Source organism: Bos javanicus, chromosome 29 (genome assembly GCF_032452875.1).
Source record: "Bos javanicus breed banteng chromosome 29, ARS-OSU_banteng_1.0, whole genome shotgun sequence".
In the NCBI taxonomy this organism is placed as follows: domain Eukaryota; kingdom Metazoa; phylum Chordata; class Mammalia; order Artiodactyla; family Bovidae; genus Bos; species Bos javanicus.
Genome location: NC_083896.1, coordinates 47,742,863 through 47,756,222, shown reverse-complemented (window position 1 = coordinate 47,756,222; position 13,360 = coordinate 47,742,863). Strand labels below are relative to the sequence as shown.

General features: G+C 56.1%; 1 protein-coding gene across 5 annotated transcripts in view; it reads right to left on the bottom strand.

The window, feature by feature from the left end:
- Positions 1-407: 407 nt before the first annotated feature.
- ANO1 (anoctamin 1) overlaps positions 408-13,360 on the bottom strand; it is a 189,268-nt gene continuing 176,315 nt past the window's right edge. For all 5 annotated transcript variants that reach the window (XM_061407293.1, XM_061407297.1, XM_061407294.1 and 2 more), the window contains 4 exons: positions 10,868-10,920; positions 8,858-9,042; positions 4,106-4,211; positions 408-2,238 (listed from right to left, as the gene is read on the bottom strand). In XM_061407293.1, coding sequence (XP_061263277.1) covers positions 1,975-2,238; positions 4,106-4,211; positions 8,858-9,042; positions 10,868-10,920 — 608 coding nt within the window. In that variant the 3' untranslated portion in view covers positions 408-1,974. The remainder of the gene's footprint in view (positions 2,239-4,105; positions 4,212-8,857; positions 9,043-10,867; positions 10,921-13,360) is intronic.

Here is a 13,360-nt window from a genome sequence, read left to right as displayed (position 1 = left end):
TGACATCTAACCATTTCTTCCTCTGCCACCCCCTTCTCCTTCTGGCTTCAGTTGTGCATAGGTGTAGACAAAGCAACAGAGACACATACACAGGCACAATCACACGTGCACACACAGACCCACACAGCCATACATGTGCACACACTCTTGGACAAAGTCCCAGGAACATCAGAATGGGTCCCGTGTCCTGCGCTGAGGAAATGGAGGCTTACGAGTTCCCTGAGTTTGCAGGTTCAATCACGAGGGGACTCTGAGGTTGGCCCCTTGAGTTTCTGGGGGCAGAAGTCACGTGGACAGGGTTTGGAAGGAAGATGTCATGTATACAAATTTATTCAGATGCATGTTCAGCCTTTGTGTATCTGTGTACATTCACTTTTTAAAAAAGAAAAGGTTTCCATAAAAGGATATTCGGTAATCACCTCATTTTTAATACAATGTTTATATACAAAAACCCCATTTCAAACTACTTACTGTACAAGAGAAAGCAGAAGCATCAGATGGCATGATTTTAGCAAGTAACAAAAAGCTATGACACCTGCGGACGTCCCTCCTAATCGACAGCTTACGGGAATGTCCGCGCTCACCAACCACATGTTCAAGACAAACATGTTCGTGTTTTCGCCCCTCCCTTTGCTGGAACGTTTCTCTTACGTTTCTCTGCGTGCTTGAGAAACTTCAGATCATCGTTAGTATAATGGGGCTGCAAGTTGAGACCATTCCTATCAGCTATGAAGGTTTGTTTTTACAAGTTTTTTAAAATGATAATTTCCAACAGTAACATTCCTGTAAGTAAAAATATAGAGAAGTGTTACCAAAATAGAAGCCTTTATTAATAAAAATCTTTGGTAGTAACAGTAGTTCAAATTCCTCTCAATGATATTTGGTTAGCTAATAAAATAAACGCCTTCCACCTTTGAGCTACAGAGGAAAAACCCTTAAATCCACTGTAGAACTGATTTAATCAAACAAACAAACCCAATAAATATGCTGAAGCTGCAAAAGTACCCCTGGAAGCCTTAAGACTTCTTGAAACCCTAAAGCTGTCTGCAGAAACGCCTCCGAGGTCACAATCTCTCACTGCTCATTTTTCTGTCACCCTGTGGGCTTCCCTGGAGGCTTAGATGGTCAAGAACCTGCCTGCAACGCAGGAGACCCAGGTTCGATCCCTGGGTCGGGAAGATCCCCTGACGAAGAGAAAGGCAACCCACTCCAGTATTCTTGCCTGGAGAACTCCATGGACAGAGAAGCCTGTACTGTTCACGGGGTCTCAGGGTCAGACACCAGCTGAGAAATACCATTTCCTCTTTCACTGTGGTGGGGGGAGGTGCCTGTCACTGCTTACTCAGACGTCTGCACCCTGCTGATTCTCTCAGAGGGAAGCCGGGGCCCCCAGGCCGTCCGAGCGACACAGCCAGGGCACCTTGCATTTTGAGCAGTGTCTCGGTTTCTGAACCCATGGAAGGAAAAGGCGATGAAACAATCTGACTCTTTCGACCTAGAGACAAGTGACGTCATTTGGAACGGGTGTCAACAACGTCATCCCTCATCCATTTCTCTGTTTGCCCTCAAATCTCTCACCAGCTTTTGCCCGATGCCTTGGAATGCCACCTCACCTTTCTTAAGGCATCAGGAGGGTTTAAAGAAGATGACTTCTGGGGGCTCACCTCCCAACGGCCAAGGAGACCCCAGACTCCAAGCATTGCGTCCACAAAACACCCGCATCCGCTGCATGCCACCCTGTCCCCAGCAATCATTTTGATTAACGCTGAACACTAAACAGGATTCCCTGCATAAAGGTTTTGTGCAAAAACAAGAGAAAACAAAACAAAACAAAGTAGAAAAAGATGGAGAAACACTGTCCTACTACAAGGCGGTTTTCCAGGTTTGCCACAAACCCAGGAGCCCAGGGGCCAGGTGGGTGTGAGAAGCCGCCGGCCCGGGATGGAGAGTGCGGTGGCTGGGGCTGCCCAGCGGCTACAGGGAGCCTCCGGGGAAGTCGGGGCCGTCCGGGGGCGGGGGCGGGGGGGGGGGGGGGGGGGCGGGGCTGTGGTTGTTGCAGGGCTCTGCCTTCTTCCGGTCCTTCTCCATCCACGTGTCCAGCAGCTGCTGCTTGCCCTGCTCCTCCCGCATGAACAGCTCCACCATGAGCACCTTCTCTTTGTGGATCTGCTGGCTGATGTCCTTGGGGATGTCGGGGATGACCCAGTCCACAAAGTCGCTCATGAACATGACCAGGTTCTGGAAGGAGAGTCAGCGTCGGGGGGCTGGGAGGGGCGACCCCGGAAACGCTCCCACCTCCCCCTGCGCCCCAACGGACAGCACCTTGCTCCGCCCATCACCCCGGCCCTGTGACCTCAGATACCCCCTGCACCTCCCTGGCCTTGGTTTCCCCGGAGGTCATAGATGAGACAGGAAGTGGGCCCTCTTAAACAGGAAAACTGTCTGCATGAGTCTGTATCTCCAGGCTTAAGAAATGATCTGATTGGTTGTGCTTAGTCACTCAGCCGTGTCTGATGCTTTGGGACCCCATGGACTGTAGCCGAGGCACCCTTTTACATTCCTTCCAGCAGTGTAAGAGGGATCCTTTTTCTTTCCATCCTCAACGCATGCTTAGTCACTCAGTTGTGTCCGACTCTGCAACCCCATGGACTGTAGCCCACCAGGCTCCTCTGTCTATGGGATTCTCCAGAATACTGGAGCGGGTTGCCATTTCCTCCTCCAGGGAATCTTCCTGACCCAGGGATTGAAACCAGGTCTCCAGCATTGTGAGTGGATTCTTTGCCATCTGAGCCACCAGGGAAGCCCAAGAATAGCCCATCCCTTCTCCAGGGGAACTTCCCGACCCAGGAATTGAACCAGGGTCTCCTGCATTGCAGGCAGATTCTTTACCAGCTGAGCTACCAGGGAATTAAATACAAGTGCTAAGGCTTCAAGAGAAAGTAGTTAAAACGCAAAGAACACAAAACAAATGGAGCTTAAGCCATCTCTGAGGACTCCGCAGGCCCTTCTGCCCTTTGTCAGGCCTCCCAGGATTGCCCTGAATCCATGCCAGCCGCCTCTCTGCTTACATTTCTGGTCTGTAGAATGCAGACGAGTTGGCTTTCATAGACTGATGGAAATCTCTAGTTTTCAAACTTCCATCTGACCAGCACTTGTGAGCACGTGTGACTGAGTCAGTCTACTGGTCATAGAGGGTGCCGGTTCCTCCCCCACCCCCCGATCCCCCGTCATCTTTCTTGGTTGACGTTCCCAGCCCTCAGCTGTGGCCGCTGACACTCAAAGCTGCCTGTCTGCAGGGAACTGCCCCCTTCCGTCTCCCTGGTCCTGGCCTGAAGCCAATGAAGGGCCACGTGGGCAGACCAGAGGCACTCTCCTGCATCAAGGTGGGCCCACTTGTGTGGCAGGATTCATGCTCTGGCCCAGGCCCCCTTCCTGCTGAGCAGCACCCACCCCACCCCAACTGCCCCGCAACAAGGGCTTCCCTCAATAATCCGTTTGCACCAGAATCCTCATCTCAGGCTCAGCTTCTGGGGAACTGGGCCCCAGATACTAGTCTGACTGCAGTGGGTTGTGGAAGGCTGGTGGTCGAGGCAGGGGGCCTCAGGGGCTGGGGGTCCTGGCGGGGGCCATGATGTGTAGAGGGGCAGGGCTGGGGCTTGACCCCAGTTCCTGGGACCCCAGGCTAGGGGGACACCCCGGAGGCAACCTCAGCACGACTGCCCCAGCTGGGGTCTCAGTGCCATGTGCCGGCTGGCTCCCGGGTCTGGATCCTTGGCCTCAGGGTTAGCTCCCCTCCCGGGAGACTGGGACTGGCAGGGCCGGGTCCCCTGCTTGCTGGAGGTGGGGGCTGGTGTCAGCCAGGACCCCGCCAGCCCTGACCACCTCCCATCCCCACCTTCCTTTAACTCAGGAGGGTCTGGGACCTCTCCTTGGCCAGGGCCTGGGGTCACCAGCACCTCACACCCCAGGGTGACCAGGGTGAGTCCTCCAGCCTCCAAACCCCTGACCCTGGCCAGTTCCTGCCCTGCTGACCCTTTTCTGGGCAACAGCGCATCCTTGGCGCCTCAGCCCCCAGCCCTTCCGGAAGTCGAGCAGGCCCTCGCACCTGGAAGACGATGACGAAGGCCAGCCGGGCGGCCAGGACGGCCCAGAAGTCCTTGGAGATGTCATACTTGTGTTCCGACCATGGCGGCTCCCGGTAGTCTTTGTACCTGCAAAATCGAGGTGGGCTTTCAGGAGGAGCTGGGGTCCGGCTCCGCCGCAGGGGTCGCATCAGGAGAGCCTGGGCCGCCTGCAGGAGAGCCCCCAGCCCTGCTGGCTCACACAGTGTGGGGGGCTTCTCCCCACACCAGAAGGGATCCCGGTGCCCACGTGGGCTGGGCAGGCCTGCAAGGGTGTCCCCATAAGCCCAGCTGGGGGCCCACAGGAGGGGGCTCTGGGACTATATTGCCCAGGGATCCCAAACTCTGAAGGTAGTGCAGCCCTGGTAACAAAAAGAACCCCCACCCTGGAGACTCCAGTGGGTCACACACAGGAAGTGGGGCCTTCCGGGTGGAAGGGGATGGGGTCCCTAAACCAGAGCCTCAACCCAGCCCACCCGCCCCCTGCGTCCACAGAATTCCAGGCCACGTGCTGTGAGATCCAGTGTGAAAACAGCTTTTTCAGGCTTTCCCCTCTCTGTGGGGGAACTATTGGAAAAAAATGAAACGTTCTTGCAAAGTAGCCCATGTATGAGGTTAAAGACACTGCTGGTGTGGTCAGGTCCACCCTGTCCCCTGCCACCTTGCCAGCCCCAGTGCCCGAAGGGCACCTCCCCAAGTGTTACGTCCTTATCTCCCTGTGATAAATATCCACCCACCCCTCTTCTTACGGCTTCTGGACGTGGCTCTTGATGCCCTGCTGGGAGACAGTGCTCACTCCCAGGGCCCCCAGGGCCCGTCTCTGCCCCTTGTACAGCGGGAGCATGGGGGCCTCCACGGCTCTAGTTCTGCCTTTTTGTCAGAGGTCCAGAGATGCCCGAGGTGGGGGCAGAGGGAGGAGGGGAACCCGGGGTTCTGTCCCCACCTAGGCCCCCCCAGCTGCTCCCAAATTTGGGGTGCCCAGTTTTAACAGGACCAACCCTCTCTGTGTGGGAAGAGCTTCCCCAAAGCCGTCTGAGAAAGCCTCGCTTTCTTTCCGAGAAAGGGCGTTTTCCAGTACAGGGCTGCAGGTGCATTCTGCCGGTCACTGGAAAGCTGGGGCCCCGTTGGGGGCCCAGGAGAGGAGGCCCCTGGCTCTGGGGGTGTGGGCCTGGTACAGACCCAGACTGGGCTCCCGCCTCACTGTGTGTCCCTGTGGCATCGCTTGACCTCTCTGGGCCTCAGCCTGGCATTCCCTCACTTAGTCACGTCACAAGAATTTAGTGAGCAGTGCTGCATACCAGGCCCCATTCCAGGGGTTAGGGCTGGTGGGGGCACAGACAGGGCCCCTCATCCACAGAGCTGTGTGTCTTCTGAGGCAACAGGACAGAAGTCTCAGAAAGCCTCCGCAGCACTAAGCTGCCAGTCCCAGAGACAGGATGGGGCGGGGAAGGCACTCTGGTGCCAGCTGCTGAGCTGTGCAGAAGTTGTACAACCTGATCTCCTATGGGAACAAGCAGCCACTGCTCTCCCACCGTCAGCAGCCACACACACCTGCTCCTCCCTCTTCCTTCCGTCCTCAGGGCCAGCCGCACTAGGATGCTGGGAAATGTGTTTGTGCTACCTGGTGAACTCCTACACATACCTCAAAGCCCACTTACAGACGTGTCCAGGTGCCAAGCCCCACCACCTGCACTGACCTCTGTGAGAGATGATCTTGCTGTTTTCCCGGCTCAGCTCTTGCACTCAGCCTGCAAGCTCCCCACACCGGGGACAAGAGTGCCCTCTCTGGAGCTGGCTGTGCGCGTTCAGTGAGACCACGCTTGTTTCAGTGTGGTGATAGATGGTGGCAGTGATCACAGCTCTCAGCTGCTTTTTTTATACCCACGGCCGTGGGCTGGGCTGGGTACTGCTCTACCTGCAGCCGACTACCTGGGAGGTGGCTTGAGCGGGAGCAGCTAGAAGCGTGGAGCTCACAGCGCTCACAGGACTTAATTGTGGCCAACGGACAGGTGGGCCTGACTAAAGCCACAGTCCCAGGGAGCAGAGAGGGCTGGCCATGACCTTCCAGCTCTGTGGGGGAAAGGTGGCAAGGGTCTCACTTAAAAAGGGGGTGTTTGGGTGGTCCAGGAGCTAAGAGTCTGTGCTTCCAGCGCATGGGGCCTAGATTCGATCCTTGGTCAGGGAACTAGACCTCACATGCTGCAACTAAGAGCCGGAGGGCGGCAGGGAAGACCGAAGATCCCACGACCTGGCATGGCCAAAACCCAAAACCAACCCCCACAAAACCCCCGGGGTCTTTGGCCTGTTTCCTCAGCCCTCCCGCTGCCCACCCCGCTGCGTGACCAGGATTCCTGACCAATGCTCGGATAGGGGGCTACTTCGAAGACCTGGGTGCCTGGGGCTCCATTCTCGAGAACCAACGCTTACCCTGTAAACACCAACCCTGACCTTTTGAGGGGATTTACAATAAAACGACCACCTATCTCCCTGCCTTCTTTGTTCGAAATCATTCTTCTCTGAAATTCATTTTGAGTTAAATAGGTCAGACTGAGCGTGTTCTTGGTGTGGGGCGTTCAAACAAAGCAAGAGAGGTGAGCAGGGGGCCCGGACTGGAAGCTCAGGGGTCTCTGGAGCCCTGATGATGGGGAGGAAGGGACCCCCAGCTCTCCAGGCCGACCCTGCCCACGGTGGCCACACGGGAGTTGGAGCAGCTCACCCGGCCTCTTCACATCTGTGTGCCCTGAAACATGCGGTGGGTGGGCCTCTGAACAGCCCGCAGCGTGTCATGTTGTGTATTTGCGTGTCATCTGCCTTCTCTCATTGGCAGGCCTGGCTCCAGCTTGTTCATTTTCACCGCTGTACGGGTCTCAGAGTAAGTGCAGTGCCTGCCCTGACTCGGAACACACAGCACGTCTTGTAATTTAATCCCTGGGGCTCACCGGGACACAGGTGCTGTTCAAAGTCATCGGCTGCACCTACGCGGGGCAGGCCTGCCTGCCGGTTCCCGGGACCCCAGGTGTGCTGTTTTCCATTTCTCGGACCTGTTTTTTTTGCTGTTGGTTGTTTTGTTTTTGTGTTTTGTTTTTCTTCTGCAGCCACGAGCTACTGCTCATTGCTGTCAGTACCCTGGAGCCTGGCAGCCTCCTTCACAGCCTGCTGCCAGGTCAAGGGTATGAAGACAGACAGAGCTTAACAGAGCTAGGTGCACAGTAAGAGTAAACAGGCTTGGAGTGAACACCGCCCTGCACAGAAAGGCCCGGGCCTCGCCACTCCGGCTTTGCGACATGTGTCTTGGTCCCTGAGGGCTTCCTGTTCTGAGTCTCAGGCGGTTTAGCCCGTCAGAGGATACTGAGCGAGCTGCGGCCACACTGCCTCCGCTCTGCCCCCTGCCCTCAGCCTCATCTTGGCCTGGGGCCCGTCACACCACAGTCCTGTTTCCTGAGCCGGGATACGCGGCTCCGGCCACTCCCTCGGTCTCACCGTCCACCGTGCTGGGCCTTTACGCTTTACGCTCCAGAGCCCACCCGTGCCCACCACCCTGCTTTCACCCACATGCCCTCTCCCTGGAACGCCCCCCATGCCCCCACCCTTCCCCTAGGCTTCCAGCTACTATTACGCCTTTAACTGGATCTGTTTATGCTTCTGCTGCCCCCTGTACAAGGTCCCTGGACAGCAGGGTTCATGTTGCCCGTTCCCAAGTCCCCAGGCCCGAGCCCCCAGCCCCTAACCCTGCCAGGCTGGCCCATGGAAGATGCACAGTGAATGGCCAGGCCTGGCTGTGCCCCTCGCCCCCACCACCCACACCCCACCCCTGCCCCCGTCTCTCCTGGGGCACCCCTCGCCCCCACCACCCACACCCCACCCCTGCCCCTGTCTCTCCTGGGGCTCTCCCTGCCTGCTCTGAATGACCGTCTCAGGTATCTGCTGCTTTTGCCTATCCAGCATCCATGACCCCTTGTTTGAAAACCCCAGTTTTCCTTGAGATGTCCCCAAATCTATGGCCACAACCCCACACCCTGGCATATAACCCAGACCTAGCCAGAGACCCCACACTCTGGCAACAGTGATTGGTTTCAAGGAGGGGCCTGTGACCGAAGGCAGGTCAGTGAGACTCAATCCTAGGACTTATGCTGACTTGTGGGAAAGAAATATTCTTCCCACCAAGACTTTTGAGTAGAGAGGACTGCTGGGGGATTCTCTCCTGCCTGCCGGAAAATGACGCCAATGTGCAGGAGGCATGTTGAGAGGCAGTGTCAGAATGGGGCTGGATGACAAATGGCAGGCCCTGGATCCAGCCGTGCCTGAAGCTATCCTGGACTTCTTAGTTAAAGGACGTGATAAATCACCTCCTACCTCCATCCGGTAGAAGGACGGTGAAGGACAGGGAAGCTGCAGTCCATGGGGTTGCAAAGAGTCACACGCGACTGAGCGACAAGCAACAACAACAACCTCCAATCCAGGAATCTTTTTTTTCTTTCTCTGAAGCAAGATTGAGCTGTTCTGTGATTTGCCCGAAAAGAACTAGGCAAAAGAATTGGGTTTTTTCCAGAAGCCCACCAAATGGGGCTCTTTAAAGAGAGTTGTTGGGGATTTCCCTGGAAGGCCGGCAGCTCAGGCTCTGCGCTGCCAGTGCTGGGGGCCTGGGTTTTATCCCTGGTCAGGGCCTAGGTCTTACATGGTGCAACCAAAACCCGATGCAGTCAAATAATGTAAAAAAAAAAGTTGCTGGGTGGTACCTGCAGATCTGCACCTCGTAGCCCAGATCCAGGGGGTCGTTGGGGGCCGTGCCGTTCTGGAAGTCGCTGACATTGAAGGAAGAGAGGGTGTGGTTGACGAAGCCATGCATGGTCCCATTCTCACTGTACATGTAGAGGTACACCAGGCGAGGGATGAAGTCAGACGTGAAGGAGATCACAAACGCCTGGCCAGGGAACGGAGTGGTCAGTGTGGCCCCCATTGGGGAGGGGGCGCTGCCCCACCTAAGCCTGGGCAGCGCTGGCCCTGGGGCCTGGCCAGTGACCCACGTTGGCAAACGTGACCCCATGGCCCTGGCTCGCCAAGTGAACAAATGAAGGGTTAGGGGCACCCCATCAGCCCCTCCAGCATTCTGAGGAGAGCGCTGGGGATGCGAACAGGGCGCCCCAGAACGAGGAGGCTGGGGGATGATGCTGGCTGCCTCTTGCTGGCTGGGTGGCCCTGGGCAAGTGGCCTGACCTCTCTGTGCCTGCTTTTCCTCTTGTCAGACAGGGCTAACTGCGCCCACGGTAGGTGCCTCTCCTTCCTGGCTCGTTTGAAAGGGAATGAGGCAGGAAGGGAAGATGCCTTGTATTCTGCAAAGTCTAGATCCAGCTCCCCTGTGCTGGAGCAGTCCCCGAGGCAGAGTGGTGCGATGCCAGTGTCAGAGCAGGGACCTGAAGGCCTGGGGTAAAGACCAGCTCTGCCTCTTGCTGGCTGTGTGACCCTGGGCAAGCCACCTGACCTCTCTGTACCTCAGCTGTATCATCTGCAAGATGGGGCACTGCCCCTGCCTCCAGGGCTCATGTGCACACTTGTGGGCATTCTATGGGAAGGACTTAGCAGTTTCCGGAACGTTCAAGATGCGGCTGCTGCTGTGATCGTTGCAGCTGGTTGTTCTCACGAGACGCCCCGTTTGTTCCCAGCTGCTCTGTTCACAGCAGCCCCATGCTTACGCTGCACACAGAGGGGCTGTGCCTCCTCGTTAAAACGTGGCCCCCGGCTCAGCTGAGATGGGTGGACGAGCTCTGCCCACAGCCTCCCTTTACAGATGGGTTTCAAAGCCTTAAGCCGGCAGGAGTGGGTGGCTGATGGGGGTGGCCTGCCTCCAGGGACAGCACGTCCCAGGGATCTGAGGGTCCCTGTCTGGGCTGAGTGTCACTGCCCGTGCTATGGGGACCGAGTTAGCCCCATGACTGTGACCATCTGCTCCAGGGGGCTGTCTGCCTGGCCCCCCTGCCCCCGCCAAGATGCAAGGCGGCAGCTTCTGGGGGGCTCAGGCTCGGCCAGTGGGTGGAGGGGTGAGGGCTACATGACTGCAGACATTCCTGAGGTGCTCGTACTTGGGGTTCATGTGTCATGAAGGTGTGGACCAGATGCGCGGAGGGAGGGTCATGGGGGTGCTGTTCCCAGCAGGCTCGCGCGCGCGTGTGTGTGTGTGTGTACGTGTGTGTGTGTGTATGTGTGTATGTATGTGTGTCTCTCTCTGTGTGTTTCTATGTGTGTGTTTGTGTATGTATACGCGTGTCTGTGTATATGTGTGTATGTCTGTGTGTATGTGTGTGTCTGTGTGCGCATGCATGTATGTGTGTGTATATGTATGTATGTGTGTGTGTGTGTGTACGTATTTGGCTAGCAGGTTCCTCTTCTCTCCATGTTTCATTTCCCAAACCTTCTTTAAAGAGCAGGTGTGAGCTTCACATAAAGGAGAAAAAATGAACTGTTTTAAAGAGCAGAAGAGTTGCTGACGTGGAATCTCTTTCTCTGGGTCTCCCTTCAGCCCTGTCTGCCTCTATCTCCTTCTCTCAGGACTCTGGGGAGTAAGGGGACTAAGGGGCCTAGGTGGGCGCGGTGGAGGGTGTTGCCTGGGTTGCGGGGAGTGGCTGAGGAGCTGTGTCATTCCCGCCCTGAACTCGCCCCACTCCTCAGTAGAACCAGGAGGCGCTCTCTCAGCGGGGCTGCCTGAGGCTGTAGGCGGAGACCAGCTTCCCGAAGGGCCCCAAGTCACTTACGTTGATGATGACGGCAAGCTTCCCGACGCCTCTGAGGATATTGTACCAGATTCCTGGGGGAGGGGCCGAGAAGCACAGGTTCAAGACCTCTTTGCTGGGGCTCTTAGTAACTCGAGCAAGCCCGCGGCAGGCTGGCCCTCTTGTGGGACAGGTCAGACGCGTGGTAACTGGGAGTATTTGGGGAGGGCCCGGGACAACCTGGTGAACCACAGAGCCCACAGCTTGTACTGGCTCAGCGGCTGTTTGTAAGCCAACTAGATTCTCAGAGAGATGCTTAGAAACACCTGGTTCCCAGTTCTGAACAATCTGCCGTGAAGCTGTGTAAACTACTGACTGGTTTTTCTAGAGAGACAAAGATTCAATTTACATGTAGCTTCCCCCTCCCCAAAGAGTCCATGCAGCAGTAATTAGAGACAGAATCCACAAAATTTGGTGTCCAGAAACTTTTACATAGCTCTAGTGCTAGGAGTCGGAGAAGGCGATGGCATCCCACTCCAGTACTCTTGCCTAGAAAATCCCATGGACGGAGGAGCCTGGTGGGCTGCAGTCCATGGGGTCGCTAGAGTCGGACACGACTGAGCGACTTCACTTTCACTTTTCACTTTCATGCATTGGAAAAGGAAATGGCAACCCACTCCAGTGTTCTTTCCCGGGGAATCCCAGGGACGGGGGAGCCTGGTGGGCTGCTGTCTATGGGGTCGCACAGAGTCGGACACGACTGAAGTGACTTAGCAGCAGCAGCAGCAGCAATGCTAGGAGTGCCTGCTCTTTGGAAGGAAAGCGCTGGCAAACCTAGGCAGCATATTAAAGAGCAGACACTACTCTCCCAACAAAGGTCCATCCAGTCAAAGCTATGCTATTTCCAAAGTCATGTATGGTTGTGAGAGTTGGACCATAAAGAAGGCTGAGTGCTAAAGAATTGATGCTTTTGAACTATGGTATTGGAGAAGACTTTTAAGAGTCCCTTGAACTCCAAGGAGATCCAACCAGTCAATCCTCAAGGAAATCAGTCCTGAATATTCATTGGAAGGACTGATGCTGAAGGTGAAGGTGAATTTCCAATACATTGGCCACCTGATGAGAAGAGCCGACTCACTAGAAAAGAGCTTGATGTTGGGAAAGATTGAAGGCAAAAGGAGAAGGGGATGACAGAGGATGAGATGGTTAGATAGCATCACCGACTCAACGGACATGAGTCTGAGCAAACTCTGGGAGCTGGTGAAGGACAGGGAGGCCTGGCGTGCTGCAGTCCATAGGGTTGTGGAGTCGGAGACGACTGAGTGACTGAGCAACAGTGCTAGAAAAGCCATAGTCAGGGATAGGTCAGACGGCGAGCCAGGGTCAGGAGCCAAGCCAGGGCCTCCTAGCTAGTGCGGCCAGGAGCACATCTTCGGTAACGTGAGTGGGCAGCAGTGAGGTGCAAACCACGCCCGTCTGGACCCACCTTGGTCCATCAGCAGGAGACGTGGGGCTGTGCCCAATCACAGGGGAATGGGATGACCACACAGCACTTGGAGCATCGCCAGCTGCCCCGCTGGCCTCGCTCCCAGCAAAGACGAGAATCAGGAGGCCCAGGAAGGAAGCCTGAGGGCCCAGAGTCAGCCCCCCTCTTTAGGGCCCCAAGGCTATGGCTCCTGGAAAGGGGCCCAACATCCCTGGCCACCCCCGTCCTCACCCTGACGGTGTCTTATCAGGCCAGGAACACATTATCGCAGACTTGGGGCTGAAACTCTGTCCCACTCACCCTCTCCCCCTGCCTGGAGCCAGATAGATCTGAGATGGTGACAACAGAAAGGGCTGGTGGGGACAGTGGCAGGTCGGGGGGTCTCCACCCAGGGCCCATAAGGCTGTGCATGGGTGTTCCTGCCCTCGCAGTGAGCGCCTGTTTGCAGGCTGCATGCTGATGGTCAGCAGAGACAGCAGGAGTTCAGGCCCATGTGCCCCAGAATCGGGAAACCACCGGCTCAGACCCAGCCCCTGAGGCAGGTGTGAGGTGGCTTCCCAGCCCTGGCCGGGGACCACTCCACAAGGACAAGCACTTCCAGTGCCCCATATATGGACCTTTGTTGGCAAAGTGATGTCTCTGCTTTTTAATATGCTGTCTAGGTTTGTCTGGGAGAGTTTCCAAACTTTTCCAGAGCTTGCTCAAACTCACATCCATTGAGCCGGTGATGCCACCCAAACATCTCATCCTCTGTCGCCCCCTTCTCCTCTTGCCCTCAATCTTCCCAGCATCAGGGTCTTTTTCCAACGGGTCGGCTCTTCACATCAGGTGGCCAAAGTGTCGGAGCTTCAGCTTCAGCACTGGTGAGTGTTTGCTGAGTGACTATGTGAGTGTAGACGGTCCCTCCAAGCAGCCTCTTCATGCCCAAGCAGAAGTTGCCACAGCCAGGTGTGCAGGAGTTTCACCAGTCTTGCCTGCTCCTTACAGAATGCTGTTGCTGTGGTTTTTTCCTTTAGTCATGTCCGACTCTTTGTGACCCCGTGGACTGC